We start from the raw sequence: 27,141 nt of genomic DNA, 5'->3' as shown, positions 1-27,141 counted from the left end.
GGTGTCTCCCTTGGAATTATAAAGGAATGCACATGCAGCCCTTGGTCCGGTTAGGTGTCTGGTGTTTGCTATAGTCATTTATTCACTTGGTGTTTCTGTTTCATGTGCCACTGTTTACTTAAGGCTTTGCTGAGGGCTTGGCACAAAGCAGACATTCAACAAACAATGGAGGATGAGTAAACAAGGGAATTGAGCACCAGTTACCCTGAAGGCTCTTGCAGGGGCCATATGGGGAGTCAGAAGATGACCCTCGAAATCATCCCACCCTGTGCATGCCGCTTGCTACAATACAGGAGTGTGGTAGGAATTATGTAACTATTGGGAGCTAGAGAGAAATCCTGCCACAATGAGGAAGAGGCTGAGATGGATTCTAACACAGAAGTGAGGGAGTCGGGACTAATTCTTTGGATGGGATGGTATTTGAATGGGATTTTTTTAAAGGAGAAAATGGAAGCTGAAGGGCTGGAAAATTATAGGAGAAATTCTTCCTTGTTCCTATATGGGAGAGAGGTTTTAGGTTAAGTTTCTGTCTGTTGTTCACTATGCACAACCCGCATCTTTCATTTCTGGCATTCAGTCTCAATAAAGGTACCATGTGGATGTGCTCCTTTTACTTGTCGGAATGTTCTGGAAAGGTTAAGTGGATGCCAGCAATTGTATGAACTCCTTAACACATTTCTGGCTTACCATATCTCACATGGCTCTTTCTTCATACACTGTTGACAATAGTGGAGACTCCCTCTAATCCCTAGAATAAGTGTTAGGTGGATCTGGAAGCTTTGTTAATTTTTTGTGGCCACTAGGATCCCACAAGTCACTTTTATGTGGCTTGAGAGGAATTTCGAAAGGGACAATAAATTTCAAGTTATAACTTATAAATAGGGACAATGTCACTTAACTCTAAAGAGAGACTATTTTTATTTCTCCCCTCCTTCATTTTATCCAGCTGAGCTAAGGAAGAAATGGAGAAAACATTTGGTTTGTGGCTGAGTCCTACAAGACTGAGCTAACTCATGGGAGTGCGTGAAGAAAGGTCGACCCGGATCTCCTTGGTTCTCAGTCCTTTGCTCTCTGTAGTCCAATCTCCAAGGAACTCACACAGGGCAGGTGACTGTTCTAATTTGAAGTTTTGACTACAGTATTTAAATTTTTATTCTTTATTGAAATTTATAAACTTCTTTGATGGTTATCCATGCTTGAAGGAAATCTCTGTTTATTTTTTACTTCAAGGAGAAGAAAAAAAAAACCCCACATTTTCTCTATGAATACAATGTTATGTTGAAAGATTAAAACAATGCCCCAGTACAGGGGAATGCCAGGGCCAAGAAGTGGGAGTGGGTGGGTAGGGGAACAGGGTGGGGGGAGGGTATAGGGAACTTTTGGGATAGCATTTGAAATGTATATAAAGAAAATATCTAATAATAATAAAAAAGAAAGATTAAAACAGAAAAGATTGTAAGCAAACAAAAGCTCAACTGGTTTAAGTAAGCCAACTTGATGATATAATAATGCCTTACCGTTAAGAAAAAAGAAAAGAAAAAGAATGTAATCTAATGCTTAATGTTCCAAAAAAAAAAAAAAAGAATGTAATCTAATGCTTAATGTCCCCCCCCCCAAAAAAAAGCGAATGGAAGATCAGGCAAAAAGAGCAGGAAGAATAGGGTCATTTCCAGTGAAAATGTGATATTCTGTATGTCTAAGAAAACAGGCTCAGAAAAGAAATGTGTTCTGTCTGCTGAAATAACAATAAATATTTGGGGGAGACTAGAAAAAGTCCAGCCCTTTAGAACCCAGAGATTTTAAGCACTTTAGCGAATGTATTAACCTTCCTTCATAAAGACCATGACTCTGTCCTTACTGCATTTATACCACCTTATAAACATGCTACACTGAGGCACTTCTGCATATCAAAGACTCAGAATGAACCAGGCCTGGCAGTGTCTGCCATATTGAAAGTGAACCAGGTAGCTGTCACCAGGCTAGGGCTGTCCTATCCCTCTGATGTCTCACATAGAGGCTGCCTTAATAGTCTGTAATGTTCTTTATCTGTCTTTTATTATGCTCGAGATATTTTTTTTTTGAGACAAGGTTTCTCTGTACAGCTCTGGTTGTCCTAGAACTCACTCTGTAGCCCAGGTTGGCCTTGAACTCAGAAATCCGCCTGCCTCTGCCTCCCAAGTGCTGGGATTAAAGGCGTGCGCCACCACGCCCGGCTCTTGATACCTCTTGATGTTCATAAGTCAAATCTGGATTGTATCACAAAGTCCAACAATTTCTGCTGTGAATTGTCAAATTCATTTTGGAGAAATGGATGTTTAATGTCCTTGCTGTCAGAGTATGAAGAAGACAGTTTCAAAACCAACAGTGAAAAACTCTCCAAATAAAGGTAGAGATGGAGTGGTTGTTAAGAAGCAGGCTGGGTACCTCACTGTGGGGTGTAGGCCTGAGCAGACCATCTTTGAGCTATTACACATTGGTTTTCTTCATTAAACTCTCACATTTCCATTATTTTGCAAGATAATAGGGGAGTTTCTGAAATCATGCAGAGACCTGACTGGAGGCTGTGCAGGGGAAATCCCAGACGTGATGTGCTTTGGGAATGATGTGAAAATCTCTTCCTGCAGTTGTTTTGCAACAAAAGGATTATTGTTCATTTTAAAATACATCTGTCTTTCTTCTTTTTAAGTGTGAGGATTTGTTCTTTCATTTTTATGTGACCATTAGAAAATGTTATTGAGAAATTCTGAAGTCTTATTGCACTTGAACGTTTAATTTGTAAATATAAGTGTGGAGAGTGAATTTTAGGGGGCTGACAATTGTATGAAGGCATGACTAAAATCTCTAAAATGAAAGAGAGTGAGTGGTTAGTGTCAATATAAATTAAATTCAAAATTAAAGTAAATATAAAGACTCAAACCTGAGAGAGCATCTAATGTGTACATGTGTGATCTGTGTATGTGTGAGTGTGCACATACGTGTGCATGTATATGCATGGGTGAGAGGACATCATGTGTCTTACTCTGTCACTCTTTACCCTAGTCCCTGAAATGGAGTCTCTCGCTGAACCTGGAACTACCTGGCAGCCAGTGAGCCCCAGTGATCCTCCTGCCTCATCCCTCACAGTGTTAGGGTTACATCTGTGATGCGTGCAGCTATGCCTGGCTTTTAATGGGAGGACTAGATATTCATACCCAGGTCCTTGCGCTTGTGTAGCAAGTGCTATTACCCACAAAGGCTTCTCTTCAGGCTCCCAGACTTCAAATGTTTAAGTAATTAAATCAGTTCTATGCCATAAATAGCTATGTAAGACTTAGCAAGAAGGTAATGAATTTGTTTTAATATGATACAACTCACTGGATGATCCAACACAGTCATCTCCAGGCAATGCTTGCCCCCTGCCTTTGTTTGTTCCATGCTGAGTGATACAATAGGAGGTTGAGATAAAACTCAGCAGTAGAACACTTGCCTAGCAAGTACAAGGTTCTGGGCTTAATGCCTAGCATATCAAACAAATAAACCCTTGATATAGGATGGGAGCAGGCTACCTCTAAAGCAAGGAACTTGGCTGTGGTTCCCATTCCAAAGACTCTCTGGGGGACCTTGGAAAACTGACTCAAACTCTGGCACCAATATCTTCCTCTTCAACGATAGTAGAGGAACAATGGTTCCCCACTGTCTGGAATGCTGTGAAACTTCCTGCTACTTCGGAAGGGTTACCTGGTAGATAGCATCACGTTTCAAAAATAGATTAGCAACAAGTGGCCTGGCTTGTAAGACAGTTATGAAGATTAAAGCTGGAAATATATTAGAAAACACATTATAAACAATGAAGCTTTGTAAGTATTGACACTTCTCAATGGAGTTATTTGTTCGGAATTCCTTTGCTTGGAAGTTGTGAATAATATTTTTTCAATGTCAATAATTTAAAAAATATTCTTCTCTCATATAATACATCCTGACCAGTTTCCCCTCTTTCCACTCCTCCCAACCCCCTCTCCCCATATCCACTCCTTCATTTTTCTTCAGAAAAGAGCAGGCCTCCCAAAGCTATCAATGGAACACTGAATAACAAATTATAACAAGACTAGGCACAAACCCTCATATCAGGGCTGGGAGAGGCAACCCCGTAGGAGGAAAAGGGTCCTAAGGTCAGGAGGAAGAGTCACAGACATCCCCACTCCCATGGTTAGGAGTTCCACAAAACAAAGTTAATAACTTTCAAAAAGCTGAACTCCGCAAGAGACACAGGAATTTGCTAGACAATTCATTATTCCTAGGTTTTCTGAATATAAGTCATAAAGCAACATTTAAAAGGCTCTTCAATAAACCTTAGGGGCACTGTGTAAAATAAGTGACAAACAACATAGAATTTTAGATGCTCTCCTCCTCCTCCTCCTCCTCCTCCTCCTCCTCCTCCTCCTCCTCCTCCTCTTCCTCCTCCTCCCCCTCCTCCACTTTTGGACAACACATGAAGTGTCATATTCTTTTAGAGGCAGCAAGACTGAGACCTTTTTAGTGCTGTGTAGAGTTAACAAACCACCTGCTTTACGTTAAAAGTGTGTTTATATTTTAAGATAAAATGCTGACTCTTGTGATAGAATAATAGCTTAGAAAAAGAAAACCTTAACAAAACATCTGGGTATTGCTAGGAAGACCAAGAGATAATGACTACGTATCTGCCAGTCACCACCCACCCTCTTCCCAAAATTCCTTTGTTGTTTTTCTCAGCGATCCCACCCAGGTAATGACTGAGACAAAAGAGGAATTTCCTAGGAAAGGGCCAAAAATATCATCAGACAAGAAGAGGAAGCATAAAAATGTCTCTCTTGAGGGCACCAATTGTTAAACACTTAAGCTCAGAGGTGCTCAGAACATCCGCAATTCTGCAAAGCCAACCGCTAGTACTGACTGGAGGCAGGTGTATGTCCTGCTGGGATTTGCCAGGAAGATGGATTTCAGTGACACTTTGGGAGCTGTCGTGGTTTATAATGTCAACTTCCTAGGCCTCTGTATAGTAGTTTTCAAACACACGAGAACAGAGAAGCCCCATTAAAACAAACAGCAAAGCTCTGAGGAATTCTTGTACAACGCTACAGAACCAGGGGTATTCCCGTGATGACTCAACTTACAGCTGTTGATTTAGTGGGACTGATGTTAAAAGGTCCCCATATACAATCCACCCCCATGATTAAATACATTTTTGTAAAGATCAGCAGTACTGCTGCCTTCTCCCTCATCCTTGCTCTACAAACATGGGACAAGCCGTCCAGGTAAAACCTTGCCAGTGACTCTAGTCTCTGATTTCTCCTTTCTAGATGATGTCTGCTATGCAAACGTAGAATGTTTTATTCTTTCCTAGATAGTCATCAATGCAACAGCACATGTTACCGAGATTCTGGGCTGTCTGCTACTCTTCTCAAGCCATCCCTGTCCCAGATTAAGGTTTACAGAACACAGCCTTCATTGCATTTCTCTTTGTTCTATAATGAAACCTTCAATGACTCCCTGATGTCTAGTTTAACCAACTGAGACTATGACTCCTCCTCTTATCCACTCACCTGGTCATGAGCCGCTTTCCCCACAAACCTTACAGTTCCAAATTGAAAGCCACATGGCTCATACATTGACTTGGTCCCTTCCCACCCAAAGCAAACATTCTTCCTAAACTCTCCAAGCTTTTATAACATAACAGTTTCATTGTTTGCATTATTAGTACGCTTGCTCTACGTCTCTGATTGTGTTTTAGTCATGTTTGGAGGATACATGACATTTAGTGGGCTTTATAATAAGGGCATGGATCCAGATCTCGTGCTCTTAACTAAATAAAGTATTTTATGTTGAATAAGAGAATGAAGCTATCAAAGCTGATGAAAGCAAGTATTCCTCAGTGCCTAAGGAATACAAGGTTTAAGTTCAGGGTTTAAACACTATTTTTTATATTTCAAAACAAGTAGAATTAAAGTTAATTGCACTGCATCTATAAGAATGTACAACAAATATGAAATGGTAGCACATTTTTATTTTTGGCTAAAGTTCAAATAAAACAATGACATATTTTACCACCAGCTCTCTTTTGCAGTTATGGATTATCTCGTTAAATATTGCTGAATATTTTGTCTAGCTGATACTGTGGGTTGAATCAAACCTCTCAAAATTTAGCCACTTAGAGGCTCTAATTCACAGTTTGACTGTATTAGAAGCTGAGGCCCATGGGAAGATAATAAAGCTTAAATGAGGTCACATGGGCAGGGCCTTCATGTGACGTGACTGGTGTGTTCTTCTAAAGATACCAGAGATGCACAGAAGGAAGGTTTCAGGAAATGTGTGAGTGTAGCCTTCTACCAGCCAGTAAAGGGGCCTACCCCTACAACCCTGACAGCTCTTTGGCTTCAGCCTCCAAAACACTGGAAAAAGTATATTTCTGTTGTTTAAGCCACCTCATCAGGGGTATCTTGTTATGTCAATCTTAGCTGATGAACACATTGGGTGAAATAACAGAAAACATGAGGTTAGAGAGGAAAGAGAGTGGGTAAAGGTCCCTGGAATTGAAAAGTCTAAAGATCACCAGCACAAAGATGTCCCTGTCTAGGTTACATGGGATGGACGGATGTCCCTGATGACTTCTGCCCCAGCCACTGTACTAGTCCCAGAGGGACTACCTGACTCTGTTCAGACCTAACCAGGCACGCTTTGGGTAACTTTCTACATTAGGCTGTTGCTCCTTGTACCCTTCTCTCAATGTGTATTCTACAGCACTTGGCTCTTTCTAGGAAAGGAGCTAGGTTGGTTTGTTGTTGTTTTTCGTTATGACTTGAATCCTTTTTGTTGTGACTGCCTTTCCGGAAATGTGAGTAAGCAGGTGGTGTCTAAGACTTCAGCTCAGTTTCCCAGCTGCCTGATGTGTCGATCAGACAGCTCAGGTTGTTTCCTCATTCTCTTGTCGTAGTTTTGAATGATGGGTCCACTCTGGAATGCTCTGAATGCTCAACAAAGCTGGGGACATGAGTCTGTTCACATTCAGGAATTACTTCAGCAATTATTCCTCTCATTTCCAAGAGAGGAACATCCTGTTCCATTATTACCAATCAAGACAGTTTGTTTTGTAACTGTCTAACTTTACAAAGGTAAACGTGTGACCATCCTACTCATTTAAATGCTTGTTACAGACTGATGATCACTGTCATTCCAAGTGATAATGGGAACCTTTCTTAGCTGAGTTTAAAGTTTGGAGACAGCTACTAGATGATATTATAATGAGAATATTAAGAGCTTGGAAGCAGAACACTTAGCTATGACCTAGCTAGGTTTAATATGAATGCCTTCCTCAGAGGTGTTAAGGGGAATAAAGCAAGGAGACAAACAAAGTGCTCAGGACAGTACCAGGACCCAGAGTACTAATCAAGTCTTCAGCAATTAAAGCTACAAAGACCATAGAACTCAGCTAATGAGCGACCCATACAGGATGGGACACAAGTGTCCCTTACATAATAACATGCTGCCTCAGGTCTGAAGCAAGGTCAAGGAGACCTGGAGCCTGTAGGGAGAATGAGGATGTCTGTTTGATACAGGAGACATGCGGGAACTCAAATGGTGCTTGCTTCCTTGGAGTTCTCGGACGTGCTAGAAACCTCAGCGAGGAATTGCCTGGACAGTTTTCACTTTAGGTAATTAGTTTTTATGCATCTTGTGACATTGTCTTCCTAGCTCAGGACACTCTTTATTCCATAGAAACTTGTCCTGAGTCGGGATGATGTCCTTGCTATGAAGAAAAAGCGTCACAGCTGCACTATTTCTCAAAGAATCAAGGTGTCAGTCTATATTCCAGCAGCTTTCCCAAGTAAGTTCTTCTCTGGCTGCCTCTTCCCGTCATTCCCTCAGGGACACACTTTTTAGCTATCCCGTTTCTGTAGTCATGGAAACTGGAAAGATGAAGATGGGAGCAGAAAATCCCCAACATCATTTTGTACCTTTATCTAAAGCCAGTTCCAAGTGCCCATAGGTGAGGCTATGTTTCCAGGAGGTGGCAACATCTGGCTCCTCAAAGCAGCCTTCTTCACTGTTTTTCTACTTTAGAGTTATGTTTTTTTGAGCAAGGCTCTACTATCTGATCATTGATATCCACCCAGCTATGATTGGGTTTTAATATCTCTGCTCTCTTCCTCCTAATTATATATATAATATAATATAATATAATATAATGCATATTATATTATATTATATTATATATTAATATATAATTAATAATATATAATATTATATATATAATTTAATATATACTAAAGTTTCCCCTTTCTAGATCTATAGGCCCCCACCTCTCTCTGTCTATAAATATTCAAATATGGCTATATTTTAGAGGTTAGTATTTCCTATTTCAATGTATTAATGAGGACATTGGCTGGATGAGAAGGTGGACTCTCGTTCTGATGGTCTGCTTTGCTAGCCTGTGCTCAGGTGGCATGGATACTGCCCCTCTGTACCATGCTCAAGGATCAATCTTTTAGACCCTGCAGTCCTACAGCCAGCAATCATCAGCCATTTACCAAAACAAACTTCCTCACATAAGTCTGACTTCCAGAAAGTTCCTAGAACATATTTGTTTCCAAATGTGACCTGCTGAATCTAGAGCAAGCTTTAATTTTTTTTCTAGTAGCATTAAGACATAGTGGACAACTCTTCCGTGCATGGTATATATAGTGAGGTGGTTTTGTTTGATATTTATAATGCATCAAGCTGTTGCTTGTTTACCCTACTGTTTCCACTGAGGGAAACATGTTCTCCTCTGTGGATACTCTGCTATTTGATACTTGACTGGCGCTTAGGTATGGATGTGTGCTCTCTTTTTGTGGCATCATATTTCATTTCATCCTAAGGGGTCTGAGTAGAGGAGGTGGGGACATCTAGAAACCCTAGCATAGGATTTATCAAACACAGGAGGGCATACATGGACTTGTATGCATGGGGGCATCTTCAGCTCATGGGGCATCTGAGACACTTCCTTCGTATGTCATTATGGAAGGCTCGTGTCTGTGCTTGGCCCATGCCCTTACTTGTAACTACCCCCCAGCCTCACTCACAAAAGGTGATGTGAAGCTGGGAAAAGTACTCCATTAAAATGTTTCTTGTTCTTTCTTCCAGGCTAAGGCCCTTTGTTTTCCATACTCTCTGGATTTTTAAGATCTTGGGGTTTTAAGGGATAACAGTTATGATTTTGTTCATTACGCCTGATAGAGTGGTGTACATCTGTTAAGATATGCCATTAGAAGGAACATCATCAACTACAATTATGTCATCTTCTTCCTCCGTCCTTTTTCTGAATAAAGAAACTGGGGTCACAGGAGATAAAGCGACTTGTTCATGTTCCTTAATCTTTCAAGAGTGATGTGTTTATTAGTGATGGAGTGAAGAACCATCTTAGTCTACACTGGTAGTTCAACTTTACCTAGCACCCCAAGCCTCTCTGAGGGGGGATTCAGGGCAAGGGCAAAAAGAAGCAATAAAGACAAAAGTGAATAATAGTATAGCGAAGTAAATAAATTCCTCCATATAATGTCAGAGTATGGCCATGAACTCTTGTTTTAATGCTGAAGGTGACTAAGTCCACCCAAGCAACTGGGGCGAATCCAAGGCAGGGCCAGAAGACACAGTTCCTTGAGCTGTCTCAAGTGAGTGTCCCCGATTCCCTCTGCCCAGCTTAACTCTTCTGTGAGAGGAATGGGTCTCTAAAATTCCTTTCTAGTATCAAGCATTTGTTGCTGTCTTTGGCTTTACAGTTCAGGGCACTGTAGGTTTTGAATTCAAGGATAACTTCCCTCTGGGTATCAGACAGGTTTCAACCTTAAGCAGGTCTCTTTTATGCTGACTTCTGTGCTACAATAAAGGCTCCAGAGTTTGTCTCGTTATGAGTGAAAATTGGTGTGTCTGTTAGCATTGATTGTGGTGGACAACAAGACCCAGGGAAGACAATAGACTAAAGAAATTATGTATGCACTACAGCGAAACATTCACATTCAAGCAATGAGACTCCATCAGTCTTCAAATGTCAGGCATATAGCATCTCATGTGTAGCCTGGGGATTGACAGAAAACAACCTGTGGCTACTAAGATTTGTGGCAGATCAGCAGGAAGAGAGGTGGCATTAGGGTGTACTTGGTGGCCAAAGTATGTCACTCTTCTCAAGGGTCAGCACACACATCATGAAGCTTAAAAAGAATCATAGAGTAACTTGCTACAGAATAGGCTTGCCACATTTTAAGATTGAGATGTGTGATGTATGTGTGTATATGTGCACGTACATGTGCGAGGGTGGGGACAATAGAGAGTAGGGGTGGGGTAGGGGACTTGAGAGATGGCTCAGGGGTTAAGAACAGTAGCTGCCTTTCTAGAGGACCCAGGTTCGATTCCTAGCACCCACATGACAGCTCACAACTGTCTGTGACTCCAGTTCCAGAAGATCCAATGCTCTCTTCTGCTCCATAGGATCCTTCCTGCAGGCACGTGGAACACACAAGCTCTCACATACACATACACTTCAGTAAGTAAGTAGGTTTTTTTATAAAATAAAATAAAAAAAGAAACCAGATAAAAAACCAGCAGCAACAACAACAACAACAACAAGACAGAGATGTGGGATTTGTGCTGTGGTATCACATACTAAGAAAAAAATTTTTTTCTCTCTTTTGAGCACCATGCAGCCATTTTGATATTTTTATTTGAAGATTCTAGGCAGTTCTCCAGTTCTGGTAACTAAGGTTGTGAGGATTGCTCACTGTGTCTCTTGCTTCTAGCTCCTATGATATTCAGGCTAACATTGGTGTTTAGAGAATACTTTAGTCCTGTTCTCTGCACTGTGGTGTACTCAGTACAGACCACACTGCTCCATGTGTCTGACATATCCTCAAGGCAAGCTTTGCGGAACACATTTTAGATGCCCAGAGTCTCCAGTATTCTTCAAGGCAATGATATTACTCCATAATTTCACCATAAATATAAATCACACAAAGTCTGTACCAAGGAGATCTTCTAGCTGTAGGCTACAGCACAGGTTTCCATTGTAGGCTACAGGAAATTTGTACTAATGCCTGTTCTAGGTTGCTCACACCTAGCAGTTTTTGGGGATTTATCACACTAGCTACTCCTCTTCTTTCACACACACACACACACACACACACACACACACACACACACACACACACACACACATGAGATCTCTAACTTTCATGAAATACAAGCTTTAAACAACCTTGGAAGTGAGAAGAGGGCCCTTTGCATATTATGATTATTTTTAAGCATATCCACCCACTTTTCTCTTGTTATTAAAAAGGAAGCAGCTTCTGATGGGTTTTCTTTATGCAGAGTATTTGGGTTTGAATATGGAAAATTTCCCACTACCATTTGGTCTCCGGGAATGTTGCCCCCCCCAACGTTTCTCATGACAAAAAGGCAGAGATCCTCAGAGGCAGGCTGCCTGCAGCTGAATTTCATTAGGACTTTGATGGGAAACTCAAGTTGGAATTACAAACATCTGTGGTTAAACTTCCCTTTAGTAAGCCGTTTCCCAGAATTTAACTTTACCACACCAGGAGCAAAAGAGAAAACACAGTTGAAAGTAGCAGGCTGCTCTGGTGAAACCCAGGAGAGTATTTAAATATCCGTCTGTGGTCACTCTCTCTTAATGAACTCACAGGTCTCCTATGCTAGAAAATTAATAATTATTTAGAAATACTAATTTTGGCACTCAAAGCATGTGCCAAAAATTGGATTTGTGTTTTCTAACTCAAATGTCTCAAAATTATATCTGGCCGCCATCATATTTTTATGATTGTTATAAGCAAGCAGCCTTTCCCTGGCCTCATGCACATCACAAACAACAAGTCAGATTTGAACATCTGTGGATTTGTCCTTTCCTTTTTCCCACGACTTAATTTCCGTCCCTCAATCTCATACTTTTTTGCTTGGCTTTGTTGTTGCTGCTGTTTGGCCTTTCTAGAGATTCAGAAAGACGCATCATTTTTCTCAGCTACTCAGATACTGTATTTCCTGTAAAAAAAACCACGTGAAAACTATTAGGGGATGATTATAAGAGACACTCTGGTCGCTCTACTCTTGGGTTGCACAACTAGGAACTATGCAGACAAAACGAAATTTACAAAATTATTAAAGATTTAGGTGACAAAGTTTGTCAAGACACTAAGCAACTTGTGCCTGTGCTTCACTGAAGTCACAGGGAAGAAAGGAGCTGAGAGGGGAGGGGAGGTTGAGGGGAGGAGAGGCTGAGAGGAGGGGAGGCTGAAGGGAGGGAAGCCTGAAGGAAGGGGAGACTGAGGGATGGGGAGTGTGAGGGGAGGGGAGTCTGAGGGATAGAAGGCTGAGGGATGAGGAGGTTGAGGGGAGGGGAGGTTGAGGAGAGGGGAGGCTGAGGGGAGGGGAGGCTGAGGGGAGGGGAGGCTGAGGGGAGGCTGAGGCACACTGTCTAATAAAGCCTGCAGACAGACATACACATCTACATGCAATATCACATCAGTCTTGTGAGTCAAAATGTTTTTTTAATTTTATAATAAAAAAATGCAGTCCCTAAAATGAGCTAATCTGTTCAAAGTCACCCTGCTGAAAGTTTGAGCATTGATTCACACATCTGTCTGGTCACATGCCCATAGTCTGACTCTGATGAAAGGTGAATTTTAAATATGGTAGGGATAGCAAGTAAATTTCCCTTAGACTAAACCTGTCCTTTGGATATACTTACTTAGGAGAAATTTTAATATTTAATATTTTTTTTTCTTTTTTCCGGAGCTGAGGACCGAACCCAGGGCCTTGGGCTTGCTAGGCAAGCACTTTACCACTGAGCTAAATCCCCAACCCCTGTTTTTTTTTTTTTTTTTTTTTTTTTTCTTTTTTCCAGAGCTGAGGACCGAACCCAGGGCCTTGGGCTTGCTAGGCAAGCACTTTACCACTGAGCTAAATCCCCAACCCCAATATTTAATATTGAGTCATCAATTTCAGTTAAGAATCCAGATTCTGTCTTATTTATTTATTTATTTATTTAATTTATTTTATTTTTTTGAGACAGGGATTCTCTGTGTAGTCCTGGCTGTCCTAAAACCCACTCTGTAGACGAGGTTGCCTCAAACTCTGAGATTTGCCTGCCTCTGCCTTCTAGGTACTGGGATTAAAAGTAAGCACCACCACACTTTGCCTGTCTTCTTTCAAAAAACAGAGAAACAAGTTCCAGAAGAGCTAGCAAGGCAGAGCTCCACTCTGGAGCACAGTCTCCTGTCATTTATGGCTGGTCATCCCCAAGTTACTCTTCCTCCTTACCTGGCTCCCCTTACATAATTTTTTTGCATGGCTTCTGCAATAATCTGAGTTTTAAGAATTCCTTTGGGCCACAGGATCCAGCAATTCCACTTCTGGATATGTACTCAAAAGAACTGAAAACAGGGACTTAAAGCCAGATACCTATATATCATTGTTTATAACAATATTGTTCCAATACCCAAAAGGAAGAAACCACATCTGTTTGTATGGGTGTTTGAACAAATAAATGTTCTGTACATATACATCCATGTACATTATATATAATATTATATATAATTATATATTATATATGAATGGGAATCTTAATAGCAGCAATTCTGACACACCCACAGTGTAAATGAACTTTGAAGACTCCTACATGTTGTCTTCTGACCACCATTCAATCACGAAAGCACATACATGCCACCTCAACCCCCAGAATAAAAGATAAGGAAGAAAAAATTTACTCAGCAATGCAAGGAAGGGGTGTTACCCAAGTCTTCAGTTGTCTTAACAGTTTATGCAGCTTATAGACTCTTCCAGTAGCACTGAATGGTGCTTTGCATGACATCTTATACTTCTTCACTTAAAACGGAAAGGCTCCCAAAATTTTAATAAAATGGTCCCTATGGATGGTTCCATATACTTTCTAGATATTCCTGCACAGTCAAGTTGCTTTTACAGGTAAACACCTCCGGTATAGCTGCCTTTCTACCTATTTCCAAGTTTGTGAATTGAGATGATAATTGTATAGTTCTACTAACTTATCATGGAGGTGTCAGGAAGTGTCTTAGGTAGTGTTAATTATGCCACTACTACAACATCCCTGTCTTTCTAAAGTAAGCTGTATAAAATCTTTGCTGTTGGCAAGTAGAATATCATGTCTTGCTGCTCTACCTCATTTTCTCCGTGGTACTTAACTCATAGCCACTCTTACAGAGCATCAGTCTGTTCTGCTTTGGACAGTGCTTGGTGTATTATTTTCTGTCAGATTGTTTACTATTTGAATGTGAGGGTAAAACTCTATTCTTTATTTTCTTTTAATCCCTCTTGGTACCTGTACATTTTTTCTGTACAAGGTAAGTCTCTAATGTGCTTGTTGTGTGAATGAAAATGTAGGTTCCAAAGGCCTAACCTAGCGCTGGCACTGCAGACCAGGATGGCTGCCCAGGCTAGTGGCTGGAAGACTTATAGTCTGCATAGTCTTTTTCAAGGCAAGGGCTGAGATAAGGAAAGGAAAGCAGATAGTGAAAGAGATAGAGACTTTCCGTAAACATTCTGCAACCCTTCAATGGCAGGGAGCCTAACAAAGTGTTCGGGCATGGGACCACACGTCAACGCTGAGAAGAATAGAGGGAAAGTCCCTCAGAGTTAGCCTTCTATAGTGCTTCTTTAAGCAAGTCAGTTCGTCCAGAGTGGGATGGCCATGGGCTTATGAAGCAATGACAGTTTTGGAGGGAAGTTAGCCTGGTAATATTAACAGTAAACCCCACTCAGGTTAGGCCATGAAGTCTTTTGTTCTCCTCTCAGGGAAGTTCCTCACCTTTATGATCGATTTCTCTTATTCTCATTTATCAAAACCAGTAATAAGGATTAAGCCCAGCTCTACCCACTCCTGCTTGGCTCTCCCAGCACTCCTCCTTTGCCCCACATTTCTCAATGCCTTTCACTGGCCTCCATCTAGCTTCCACCACTAGCCCAGTGTTCTCAACCTTGGTGGACTCCTGCCCAATGTCTCAGTAAACAAAAATCTCTTTCCCCAAGGATACTCTGATACTGATTCCCTGGTGTCACTCTCTCTCCATTCCTTCTTTCCCTCTGGTTCCCTGTACTTCTGTGTTAGTCACGAAAACTTTAGCTGGATTCTGATCATTTCAACAAAATCCATACATGAAGATTGCCCTGCCTGTGTTTCATTATTTTTAGAAATTGCATCAGTCCTATAGTGAAGCAGAGAAAGTTCTGAGCCAACATATTACCCAAAACATACACATACTCACACATACACACACTCACACACACTCTCATAACACATACACACGTTTGCACACACACACACACACACACACACACACACACACACACACACACACACCTTAAACTTAGTTATTACTTGCTACAGTATACTTGACAAAGTGAGTAGCCTCTCTTTCTTTAAAGTCTTGTCAGGATACTGAAGGTTCCTTCTGAAACTCCTAGTCTCCCTCTTGCCTGCCCTTGCCTACTAAAAATCGCTGCTGTCACCATGTGCTCAGCAGGAGTGGACTCAGTAAATTGCTTGTCAAGAAGCAGGAGGTAGGAAAATCTTCAAGTAAGATGTAGAGTTCTCTTTGGGCGTGTCTCTTTCACATTCTTTCCATCCTATGGGAAAGTCTTTCCAAAGGTGGGCCCTTCCTTCCTGGCCTGCCAGCCTTGTCTGTCCTTTCATTGTGTTAAATTTTCATTCACATTTGCTCCCAGCTCACACTGAGCACTACTGTGGGTCAGAGACCCTGCCTCCTTAGGACAAGCATCCAGTGACAGGGGAACTGGGGGAAAAGCATTAGGGGATTTCTGCCAAGCTCCTCCCACTGACCCGTGCTTGCCTTTTTTTTTTTTTTCTTCCTTCTTTTGGAGAGTTGGTTGAAGAGTGACCATTCATATAAATCCAACTCAAATAAAGTGGAAATATTTTTAGCGTACCCTCCCACCCACATTTTGAACCCCTCCTATGAATAATGTGACCGTATTCTGGTTTATGTAAATACGGTTTCCTGACCCAACCCAGTAAAGTAGTTGTGCCATGTTATTAAGTCTCTGGAATCTATTTGATTTAAGATCTGCTTACTGGCTATAAAGAGCATGGGAAACCTGCTGGCAGGGCACTGGGATCATCCTGGGACCACAGGCAAGCTGGGCGTTATGTGAAACCACCCTTGGGAAGCGTAAATGTGGCGTTCCACCCTGGCTACTGGGATCCTCCCTGGGATGACCGGTATCTTCTCTCTCTTCCCTAAATTCCTCAACTAGTACACATGGTAAACGATGACGGTACTGCACAGTTAACCTACTATGGGACAGTCTTTCTGACTGGAAGAATACAGACAAACATAGATCCAATATTAACAAACATTAAGTAAGATAGAAGCATAAAAGTCTCTGAGAAATAGCACCAAATATGGATTAAAAAAAATAATGTAACCCATTTATGGTAATAACTCAGCATGTTCAATCACTTCTACCTATGTCAGACACTGTAATACGTTTGCCACGGCAACAACATAAAGTTTAAAATAGCTGTCAATAATTTCCCTAAGCCTTGAGCGTTTAGTTTTGTTTCTTTCATCAGCAAGTTGGGTAAAGTCAAGATGCTTGCGCTTTAAGCATGTTTAGCAAGTCTGCCCTCTAAAATGCTTTGCTAACGTTGCCCTGGACATATGCTTGTATGAGAAATTGCTCATAGTCTCAATATTAACTTTAAGGTCCTCTAACATTCAAATAATTATTATGAGTTGCAAATACAGAAAAAAAATCACTATGCATGATATGATCATCTCTTTAGATTTAACATATTCAAACACAGGATGCCTAGATAAGTTGAATTAAGATGAATATTGAAAAAAATCTAGCATACAGTTGGGACACGATAAAAAATTATTTATTGTTTATCTGCAATTCAAGTTTAATTGAATTATACTCAATATCAATTCTGTCCTTATGGCAAGCATTTCATTCAGGGACTTTCCCTGCTGGAAGCAACAGGTGTGGAGATAATGTTGCCTGGGTGTGTTCCAAGCATGCAGAGAGGCAATTCCTCTCCATTGATGGATGGAGTTTGGCTGCTCTGACCTGTCCCCAGTGACTGGGTGTGATCAGAAGCCCCTTTCAAAAAAGAGCCTTAGGTAGACCCTATGCACTGAAACGAGAGACTGGTACACTCTGGTTCTACCCACCTGCCTCCCTTTTGAGGAAGCACCACTAGGACTTTTACTTAAGGATCATCTTGCATTTTATTTTTAATCAACAATAACAGCTGTAGTTATATTACCAGAAGGTAGAATTAGGAGCAACAGTTGAGACTTCAGTGACTTTTAGCAACTTGCATCACTACTTTAGCTGTATGATTGCTATAGACATGGATATATTAGTGTGGGCATGTGTGTGTGCTGTGTGTGTATATGCTGTGTGTATATGTTATGAGTGTGTGGTGTGTGTATGTGTGTGCTGTGTAGTATATGGAGTGGTGTATATGTGTGTGGTGTGAGTGTGGTATGCGTGTGTGGTGTGTATGTATATTTGTGTGTTATATGTTTGCTGTGTGTATGTGTGTTGTATGGTATGTGGTGTGCATGTGTGTGCTGTGTGGTATGTGGAGTGGTGTGTATGTGTGTATGTTGTGTGAGTGTGGTGTGTGTGTGTGTGGTATGTATATTTGTGTGTGTTATATGTTTGCTGTGTGTATGTGTGTTGTATGGTATGTGGTGTGTGTGTTGTACATGTGTGGTGTTAGGTCAGTTGATCTTTCCTTTCCCATGAACTTAGGTGACTTCATTTTCCTCCTCCTTCGCATCCCCCACAGCCTGGACATGCTACTGTAATCCAGGCGCAGAGGCTCTTAAATCACTTACTGTGGACCCATCCTTCTCCTCCAATGTCTACAGTTCAGCCATTTCTCAACTGAAAAGTCTCTTGATATATAAAAACAGTAGCTCACTGAATAAACCTTAGACCAGTAGTATATCCTGATCAGCTTTACTTTGGGAGTGGAGCTTGACTTAATCTTGCTTCTGGATTAGAATGGTCTGCTTTTGTTTAAGGTATCTGCCCTGAAATTTTCTAACAGCTTCCTTCACAGACAACCCCCACCCCCAGCACCCCAGCCTTGCAGAAGACCTTTTGTTTAGTTTGAGACAGGATAGGTCTTTTTAGTGATATTGCTCTCATTGTTCAAACAGCAAAGAGGAGCAGGGAGACAGAGAGGGGGCACTTACAGTAAGTGCCAAGGTTTGACAAAATGGCTATTGGAACACACCAAAAGACCACCACTGCATACTGCATACATTTCTCATGTAGTCTAACAGACCCACGCAGACATGAAGGGTACTCTCACTGGAAGCCTCAACTTTCAACTGACGTCCAAGTCAAACTTTCAAAACAGAGCCCTTTATTTCAACTGAGGAGACCTAGCCCAGATGAAAGCCTAGGTTATCAAACAGATGGGGAGAGAGAAAGAGGATTGTGGCCCAGCCCATAGACACGGTAGACACAGGTGTGGAGCGGGTTGGCAAAGGCAGGGGGTACTGTACCTCAGCAGCAGGCGGCAGGCGTCCCAGTGTCACGCCTGAGTCGCTAGTCTCCGATGGGTCTTGCCTGCCGACCACTGCGCTCCCCTCGATGTCAAAAGGAAACGCATTGCCGTCCCCTGACGCTGCGTTGGAGCAGACAGCACACCAGAGGAGCCACAGGGCCAGGACTGAGCACCAAGCTGTGCTCCAACCCATCTCTCTGCAGATATTCAACAGGGCCCTTCCTGGAGTGAAGGACCTGGAGGTCTTGGTGGGTACCCCCTAAGAGATGCAGTGATGCCTGGTGTTTTGTCTTCTCTGGACCTGCGGTATTTAGATCCAGGAGCCCAAGTTGCAACTTTGTTGTATTAAAGAAGAGGGAGTGAGAGTCAGCGTGGTCTCTTCTCTCTCTCCTGCTTGTCTTTCGCTTCCATCCACCTCTCTCACTTTGTCTCCGGTCTCCCGCCGCTCCTGAGACTTGGGTTCTGGGACTTACAGATGGATGGAGCTAGCGCCCTGTGAACATCAAAAGGCAGGGGAGCAGACTGGCATGAGCGAGGCGAGCGCTCCTGGCCACCTCCTCTCCCTGGCGGCTGGGACTGAGGTCGGCGCGGCTCTGGCTTCCTTCCCACACTCATTCTCACCACTCCCTTTCCACCTTCCCCTTCCAGGCCCTCCCACTTCAAGTTGGCTTTCAGACCCCGAGGTCAGGCCTTTCCTAGACGCCGCCTCCCCCTCCCCCTCCCCCTCGCAGTTTGGAGTCTCTCCAAGGACTCGAAATGAATATTCAGCGTTCCTGATTGCTTCCCCACATCCCTTATTTACGCAGCCAAGGCGCCGGATGTCTGATCTATATTTATATAGATTTGTATGTGGCCCCCACTAGTGTACAGGAAAGTGGGTGGAAAAAGGATTCCAGGGGCGGGAGGGAACCTGAGGTAGATGACCTCAGGAGCCAGAGGCATGGTGTCCATTTCTGGATGCGTTCTCCTCTCCTTTTCTAGGGATAGCCTGTGGCTCTTCACTGGCCACTCCTCTTCCTCTGTGGAGTCCTCACCCAGAGGGCTGGAGAGAATATCTTTCACTACAGTACTAGAAAATGACTTCATTATTGAAATGCATGAACTTTTATTTACAAAGAACATCTTGTTTTCCCTAAAGAGGTGCTTTGTGAAGGACCCAGAACAAGGCATGCAGTGTATGAGCCTGTCGAATATGCGACCCACAGCTCATAGTAGCCCGACCTCTTCCTCTTGGCCTGCAATCTCATGCCTACAACATTTGTCTGAATCATGCAACCTTTCCAAGGCTTCCATAGAACTCAGGCTGCAGTTACGCTGGGCTGCCCTTGAGCTGACTAGTATCCACTGCCAGTGATAGGTGCCTTTATTTCCATGGGCTTCAGGTCAGAGCTTTAGGTATCTCTGGAGGGAAGGCCCCAAAGTGCTTAAAAATGATCAGATGAGCAAGATAGCCATATAATGACACTCAGGCCAGTTTTAAGGTATTGGGAATTATAATTACACAGTAAGGCAACTCTGTGAACATTATCATGAGCCCCATTTCACCGAATGGGCTGTTGGCTCTAAAGCTATACACATAAGCAACTGTTTATTCTCTACCATGTGCCAGCCACTTTCCACACATTTGTAAACACCACAGCATTCTCGCATAGTAGGGCTTTTATTTCCTTGCTGTGGAAGAAGAATGAGCGATTCCCCAGGGCCACCCAGCTGATAGAAAGCTGAATTGAAGCTTAAATATGAGCCTTCTTGGCCTGAAGCTCTGATTCAAGTTTGTAACACCAAAACTGATAAGATAAAGCCTGAGCTGGGACATAGAGATAGTGGGGGTGGGGGTGGGGGGTAGGTGGTCTCTTTCACTTTTGGAGTGCTTTCTATGCACCAACAGTTTGCATGAGTTATTTTATTTAATTTCATGCCGATAGCTAAGTGGTCATTGTCACATGCATTTGGCAATGGTGGAGTAGTCTGGTATTATAGTAATGATGCCAAGACACTGGACCTGTGTGCTGGGTGTGGATTATCCCAACACCCCTTCCACGTCCCCTGTTAGACCACTTAACTCCTTTCTACACCTGCCAATATGTGCAACAGACTTGAGCCGCTCATGTCCTTAATTAATCTGTTGTCAATAAAGCTCTTTTGGCAAAACAAACAATAACAAAATAAACAAAACAAGCAATAATGAAATAAATGCCTCCAGTGCTGTATTGGCTTCTATGGGTGCTGGAAATGAGTGTGTGCCTGGTCAGAGTAAGATTCTTGATTTTAAATAATAAAATGAGGTGACATGAAAGAGCTAGTGTCAGAGGAAGTAGAAAGGGTTCTCACAGATTGTTTAAAGACTAACAATAATATGACAAGGAACCGTTGAACTAAGTTGTCATATTTTCCCCCATAGAAATTGGCTAGCATGCGAATTAAGGGAAAGACATGAAGTGTGCATTTGACTTGGATGATTCTTTAAGTGATTTCTACTGAGGGAGAAGGTGGCCAGATTCTGAGGAGGAATAGCAGCGCTCAGCATCCTGTTACACTCTCTAACTTTATAACTTTAAATAATTATATTATCATTATTTATCATATGCATGCATGTGCACACACACACACACACACACACACACACACACACACACACACACACACACAGAGCCTGGCTTCAGATACTGAGTGCTTTAGCAAACCAGACTGTTCACATTTGCTTTTGAAAGAACTCAACTTACTCTTCCTTAGTTATCAGCTGTTTCTACAATTGTTCTTTAACCAGGGATGTTCTCTTTCTGCCCTGCCATTAGTATTCATGTTCTACAGTGCTTAGCACTGGGAATTGGGTGTATTTATCTGGTTCCTATAAACTTTTTTTTATATTAAGTATATGCTCTGTTTTTCCCCCTCTTATCTATTATTGTTTTTTTTGCCAAATGATAAGATATATAGATACAAATACACACACATACATATACACATATGTGCATATATACACACATATACTCACAGGTTTTTGTGTGAAACTTAACAGAGTTCATCTTGGGCCTGTTTATAAGTAGTTCTAAGAGTTTGACACAAAACTCAGTCTTTCATAAAAGTCAGTTTTACCCCCTGTAAAATGGGAATACTCATGCCCCTTTCACTGAGTTAATAGGAGTAACAAATAATGTAAATAAAACAATACGCACTGACATATATAAAGTACGTGCTTAGTAAAGACAACTTAATTATGCAATGTTTTGAAGTTGTATGAATAGAACGGCACTTCCTACAGAGGGAAAACAGCCGTGTTTATATATCCTGTGGCTTGGGAGACCTCCTGCTTGCTATGATCAGCCATTTCCCTTTCTGGCTACTCCCAGCCTCCTCTCTCCCATCCTAGCTTTTCACTGAGGATGCCACAGATCTTAGGTTGGGCAGTTAGGGAGTGAGAGAGCATAGAGGGATATTTTATAGTAAGCTAGAGGGCATTAGGGTAAAGGGTACCCCTTCTTTACCACAGGGGCACTCAGACCTTTAAAAGTCTTAATGTTGATGGCTTTCTTTCTATTAGAAGTAAAATTGGGGAACATTTTCAGTGTGTGGCTACTTTCCCCTTTTCCCTTTCCTATGATTGTTGAGGAGGGCTCACCAAGTATCTTCAGGATCCTATCCATGTTTTCTGAGGAGGAGGCTCCTACCTTCCCCAAGATCAACAAGGACATTTGAAATGGCTTGGAGGCTAAATGGCTTGTCTAAGGACACCAAATCAGTTAGCATTAAGTGAGAGCCTGTTTCTTTCCACTTCCAGATGAACAGACTTTCCATGTCTAGTAAAGCTAATTTTAGTTTTGGCAACAGTAGACCTGGGGGGCTTTAAGGCTTTATCAAAGGAAAGTTCTGGAATTCCCTTATAAGAACCTGTGGAGTTATCAGCAGATAAAGATCAAGGCTGCCTGCCTCTGCAGCAGCGCTGTGCTGTTGGGCCTGTCCTCAGCATCCAGGGATCTCACCAGCCTGTTGTTAACACGTCCTGCCTGCCCTTCTGCAAATAGAAAGTTGTGTCAGCTGCTATTTTGGGTTTGTAGGTGCTAATCTTGGCATAACTAGATGGAGGATTGTTGTGGGGACTGTGTACTAGTGACAATAACTTCACAGTGGTATTGGCCAGGGAAAGGAGTGTAAGCTGGGTTGCCTCCCCCTGATCTCCCCAAGTCTCTCTCTCTCTGCCTCTCTCTCTCTCTCCTCCCTCTCTCCTGACCCCCAAGAATCCTCCTATTTCCTAATCATGGTTAACTGTGATGAAAGTTCAGACTGTATGAGGCAGACCAACAGCAAGAAAGCTAGGAGATGGAGGAGATTGAGGAGGGAGATGGAGGAGGGAGGTCTTTAAGGGTTGGTTCTCCTCTTATTAGGTTGTCCAGGCTGTAGATGGTAAGTCATATTGAATACAATTCCTTTTCTATCCTGGCTTTTTTTTGGATTCAAGCATACATTACCTTCTTCACCCTGCATTTATTTTTCTACTTATTTAAATCAGCATTTATGGAGTGCCTCTTTAGGCCAAGTTTAGCTAATCAAGGTCAAAACACAATCCTAAGCACTTAGGAGCCAAACACCAGCTGAAACAGATATAAGTATGCTCCATAAGAAATGTAAAGCAGTTAACAAAAGTGAAAATGAAGATGGGCTACTAATAAAATTAATTGTACAGACCATCTTAGTTTAGGTTTTATCGCTGTGAAGAGACACCATGACAGTGGCAACTCTTATAAAGGACAACATTTATAAGACTGTCTTACAGTTCAGAGGTTTAGTTCGTTATCAATGTGGTGGGAGCATAGTAGCACCCAAGAAGACATGATTCTGGGGAGGATCTGAAAGTCCTGCACTGGAAGATAGCAGGAAGAAAGAGTGAGAAAGAGTGAGAGTCTGGACCTGGCTTGGACTTCTGAAATCTCAAAGCACACTCCCAGTGGCATACTTCCTCCAACAAAGACACACATCCTAATGCTATTCACTAAGGCTTCAAATATATGAGTCTATGACAGTCATTCTTACTCAAACCACCAGAAGCCCTTACCAAGATGCAGCTAGAAGTTAGGGAACACTCTACAAGAAGGCAATTATCCCATGTCTTAACTGATGAGGGGTAGAAAGAGCAATGGTCCAGGAGTGGAACAATGGTCCAGGAAAACAGAGACACTAATGTCACACAAGAAAGGAGGAACCCAAAAGATCATCTAAATCAGTGGTTCTCAATCCTTCTAATGCTCTGATCATTTAGTGCAGCTCTTCATGTTGTGATGACCTACAACCATGATATTAGTTTGTTGTTACATCATAACTGTAGTTTTGCTACTGTTATGAGTCATAATATAAATATCAGATATGCAGGATCTCTGATATGTGACCCTTCCCCCAAAAGGGTCATGACCCACAGGTTGAGAATCACTGGTGTAAATGGTCTCTGAACCTGTGTTTCTGAAGTTGGTGTCATGTGCACTAGCAGCTCCTTTTAGGTGCAAAGCTGGGAAATGGATAGCTATTCACAATACTTATGTGTTGAACAAAATCTCCCAGAAACTAGATGGGGGAAGAGAAGCATTTAAAGGGCTTTCTCCAACACTAGCACATGCCACCGTTACTCCTTGTGTTCTTTATAAAGGAGAAGAAAAGGGAACACCTCATCCTCCTGCCACGGAGCTCCTGTTAGAGCTTCACGGGGAGGGCATTGGAAGAAAGCACAAATGTCATTCTCTGACTGAGTTCATCTGTGTCATTGCTGTTGTCATTTCAGGCAAAGAAATTTAAACCTGGGAATGTGACAGTCAGTCCTATTTAAGGGATTGAAGTGTTTAAAATGTACTAGACAAAATAATTCCACAAAACAGAAAATTATAAAAAAAGGAGGAAATAACCAATATGGCGTATTATCTTTGGGTACTAACTGCACTAAAAGTGTTTTGTTGATAATATATTATATTATATCTGCAATGATGCATTTTATATATTTTTATATTTTATATGCTCCGCTATATATTTATGCATGATCTTTTTGTGCATTGCATCTGTAGGTTTTACAAAAATAGAAATCAGTCTGTTTCTACTATTTTAAGTTTTTTTTTTTCAGTGTCGGTGTGATACCAATATGTTACTGTGAATAGTGTGCTCTGTTCAAATGTGCCTTTTGGGAGGAGCATCTTGTGAGGATGGGGTCTTCCCTGGGGGGCAAATTGAGAGACAATTAGGAAGCTGAGAACATGTTTCTGTTCATATGTCTCTCAAAGTCTTGAGAGTAGGGACTGTATTCATAAACTGGAGATCCTTGAAAACATTTCAGAGAAATATAGTCAACAAAGACATCCAGATGCAAGATGCACTTCCTAGATGGAGCACAGGAGGCAGAGAATGGTCCAAAGAGCAGTTATTGCTTTGCCTGTTTTGTGGTCACTCTTTTTGGCCTAGCAAGATAATTACTTTATTGGCAATAATGGAAAATGATTGATGTTCCTGGTAATGTGCCAAACAGAGACTGACTGGTATTGAAGTCAGTCAGGCAGGTGACACGATCAGGACAGAAGAGGAGTTCCTGGGATGGTATAATGAAGAACTGACTAAGCTTCAGGAAGGAGAGAGGGAGGAAAAAGAGGCAGAGCCAGAGAGGGAGGAAGGGAACTGGGTAGGGAGGGAGGGAGAGAGAGCAAGAGCGAGAGAGAACAGTTTCAGAATATACGTTTTTGTTATGTCCATTGTACTTTGGAGAAGAATAAAAAAAAAGTAAAGGCAAAAGAACAGAGCAGACAAGCTGGGGAACAAGGGATGAAGCTACTGTAGAGCAGTAAGGGAGGCTTCGTGGACAAAGGTTAGGAGTAAGCCAGGCATCTGTCAGTGAGGAAGCACTGGCTAGAAAGGAAGGTTCGATGCTAGATACCACAAAGATGTATGCTTGCTTTTTGAGAAAAAGGTTAAAATCAAGATAGAGAGATAAAGAACTGTTGTAAATCAAGTCAGAAAGGTTGTCATGGGGCCAATGTAAAGACTATGGATTTCTGTCCTGAGTGCACTGGTATGTGGAGGGCTTTATGCAGAGAACTGGCATGTCCTGACTTACCCTGTGTGCTATTTGAAGAGGATATTGTAGGGAAATAGACAAGGGAGGATGCAGGGTGACCATGTAGATGCTGTTGCCTTAGTACAGGTTGGAGACCATGGAGGCTGGGCTCAAGATGTTAGTATTGGATGACATAAAGCCTGATTTATTCTGAATACAGAGGAAATGGGTTATGATTGATAGAGGGACTAAGAGTAAGAAAAGATCAAGACTAATCAATGTTCGTGTTTGTGACATGAGCAGACTTGATACAGTTGCTATTATAAAAATTGGGACGGACTATGGGACTATGGGAAGAACAGCTTGGAGATAGTAGAGTGGGACGGACTATGGGACTATGGGAAGAACAGCTTGGAGGTAGTAGAGAAGATAAAGAATTTAGTTTTAGACAGTTGTTTTTCCCCTGAGAAAAGTTCTCATTGTGGCCTTGAACTCAGGAATCCCCTGCCTCTAGCTCCTGTGTCCTGGGATCGCAGCTGTGTGCTAGCACACTTAGCATGCATAGTTTTGATTTTGTTTTTGCCATGCTTGTTAGACTATTCCTTAAATTTAACATATATTAATTTTACAAAGGGGTCTTATTATGACATAAACATATGAGTCTATAATGTAATTTGATAATATTTCTACATTGTATTCCGTACATTAAAAGAGTTGTTTAATAAACAACACATATCTATAATGTATGATGTTCAATTTTCTTTTGATTGGTATCTTTTAGTGTGGAGGCATTTGTGGCATGAACCTCAGTATGCACAACAGCAGGTAAGTGTCTGAGCTGATGAAAAGTGATTCCACTGAAAGACATCTCCTTGAGCCCAGCGACAAAAGGTATATAGTTGAGCTCAGTTACAATCTTGACCTGGAATAGGAAGGCAGGTGAGAAGGGATGGGAACGGGATTTCTGAGAAATGAAACCTTGTAGCACAAGCCTGGGGGGGGTGGGGTGGGGGTGGGTGGTGGTGGGGAGGGGGTGGTCCAGGGGAAGGCAAGTTGGTATTGTACAAAGACATTGTGTGAATAACAGGAGATGATAATATGGACTAGGTCAGGGTGGCCTAATTATTTGTAGATTGCTACAGGCAATGAAGCAGGAGACATCTAGTAAGAAGGTGTGTGCACCAGAATGGAGAGACTCACACAACTGGTAAAGCAGCTGGCAAGACAGAATAATATGACCCATCTTTATGCCTTCTAGACACAATTCCTCATCCCTGCATTCATCTAGATAAGACACAGATATCTCAATTTGTAAAACCAGTATCTCCTTGAAGTTTAGATTTTAGCTTGAATACAGTCATTCACTGGGAAAATAGACCAAGGTGGGTGAGGGGGAAAGGAAACAACATTTGTGTTTGCTAACCAGTGTTGTGGATAGCTCTGGGGCTAATTATATTTGATGTTAATTCCCTTCTCATGTGAGTAGCTTCGAACAAGAAATGAGTCAGCACTCAGGTGATTTCCTGTAAACTTGATTCCC

The 27,141-nt window shown here is 41.9% G+C and overlaps 1 protein-coding gene across 1 annotated transcript in view; it reads right to left on the bottom strand.

Moving 5' to 3' along the window:
- Positions 1-19,213, bottom strand: part of Lama4 (laminin, alpha 4) — a 144,674-nt gene extending 125,461 nt beyond the window's left edge. Inside the window, exon 1 of the mRNA NM_010681.4 lies at positions 18,579-19,213. Coding sequence (NP_034811.2) covers positions 18,579-18,773 — 195 coding nt within the window. The 5' untranslated portion in view covers positions 18,774-19,213. The remainder of the gene's footprint in view (positions 1-18,578) is intronic.
- Between the last annotated feature and the right edge of the window lie 7,928 nt (positions 19,214-27,141).

The sequence above is a fragment of the Mus musculus genome, chromosome 10, assembly GCF_000001635.26.
Source record: "Mus musculus strain C57BL/6J chromosome 10, GRCm38.p6 C57BL/6J".
In the NCBI taxonomy this organism is placed as follows: domain Eukaryota; kingdom Metazoa; phylum Chordata; class Mammalia; order Rodentia; family Muridae; genus Mus; species Mus musculus.
Note: the sequence above shows the minus strand (reverse complement) of the source record. Positions and strands in the feature narration are given on the sequence as shown.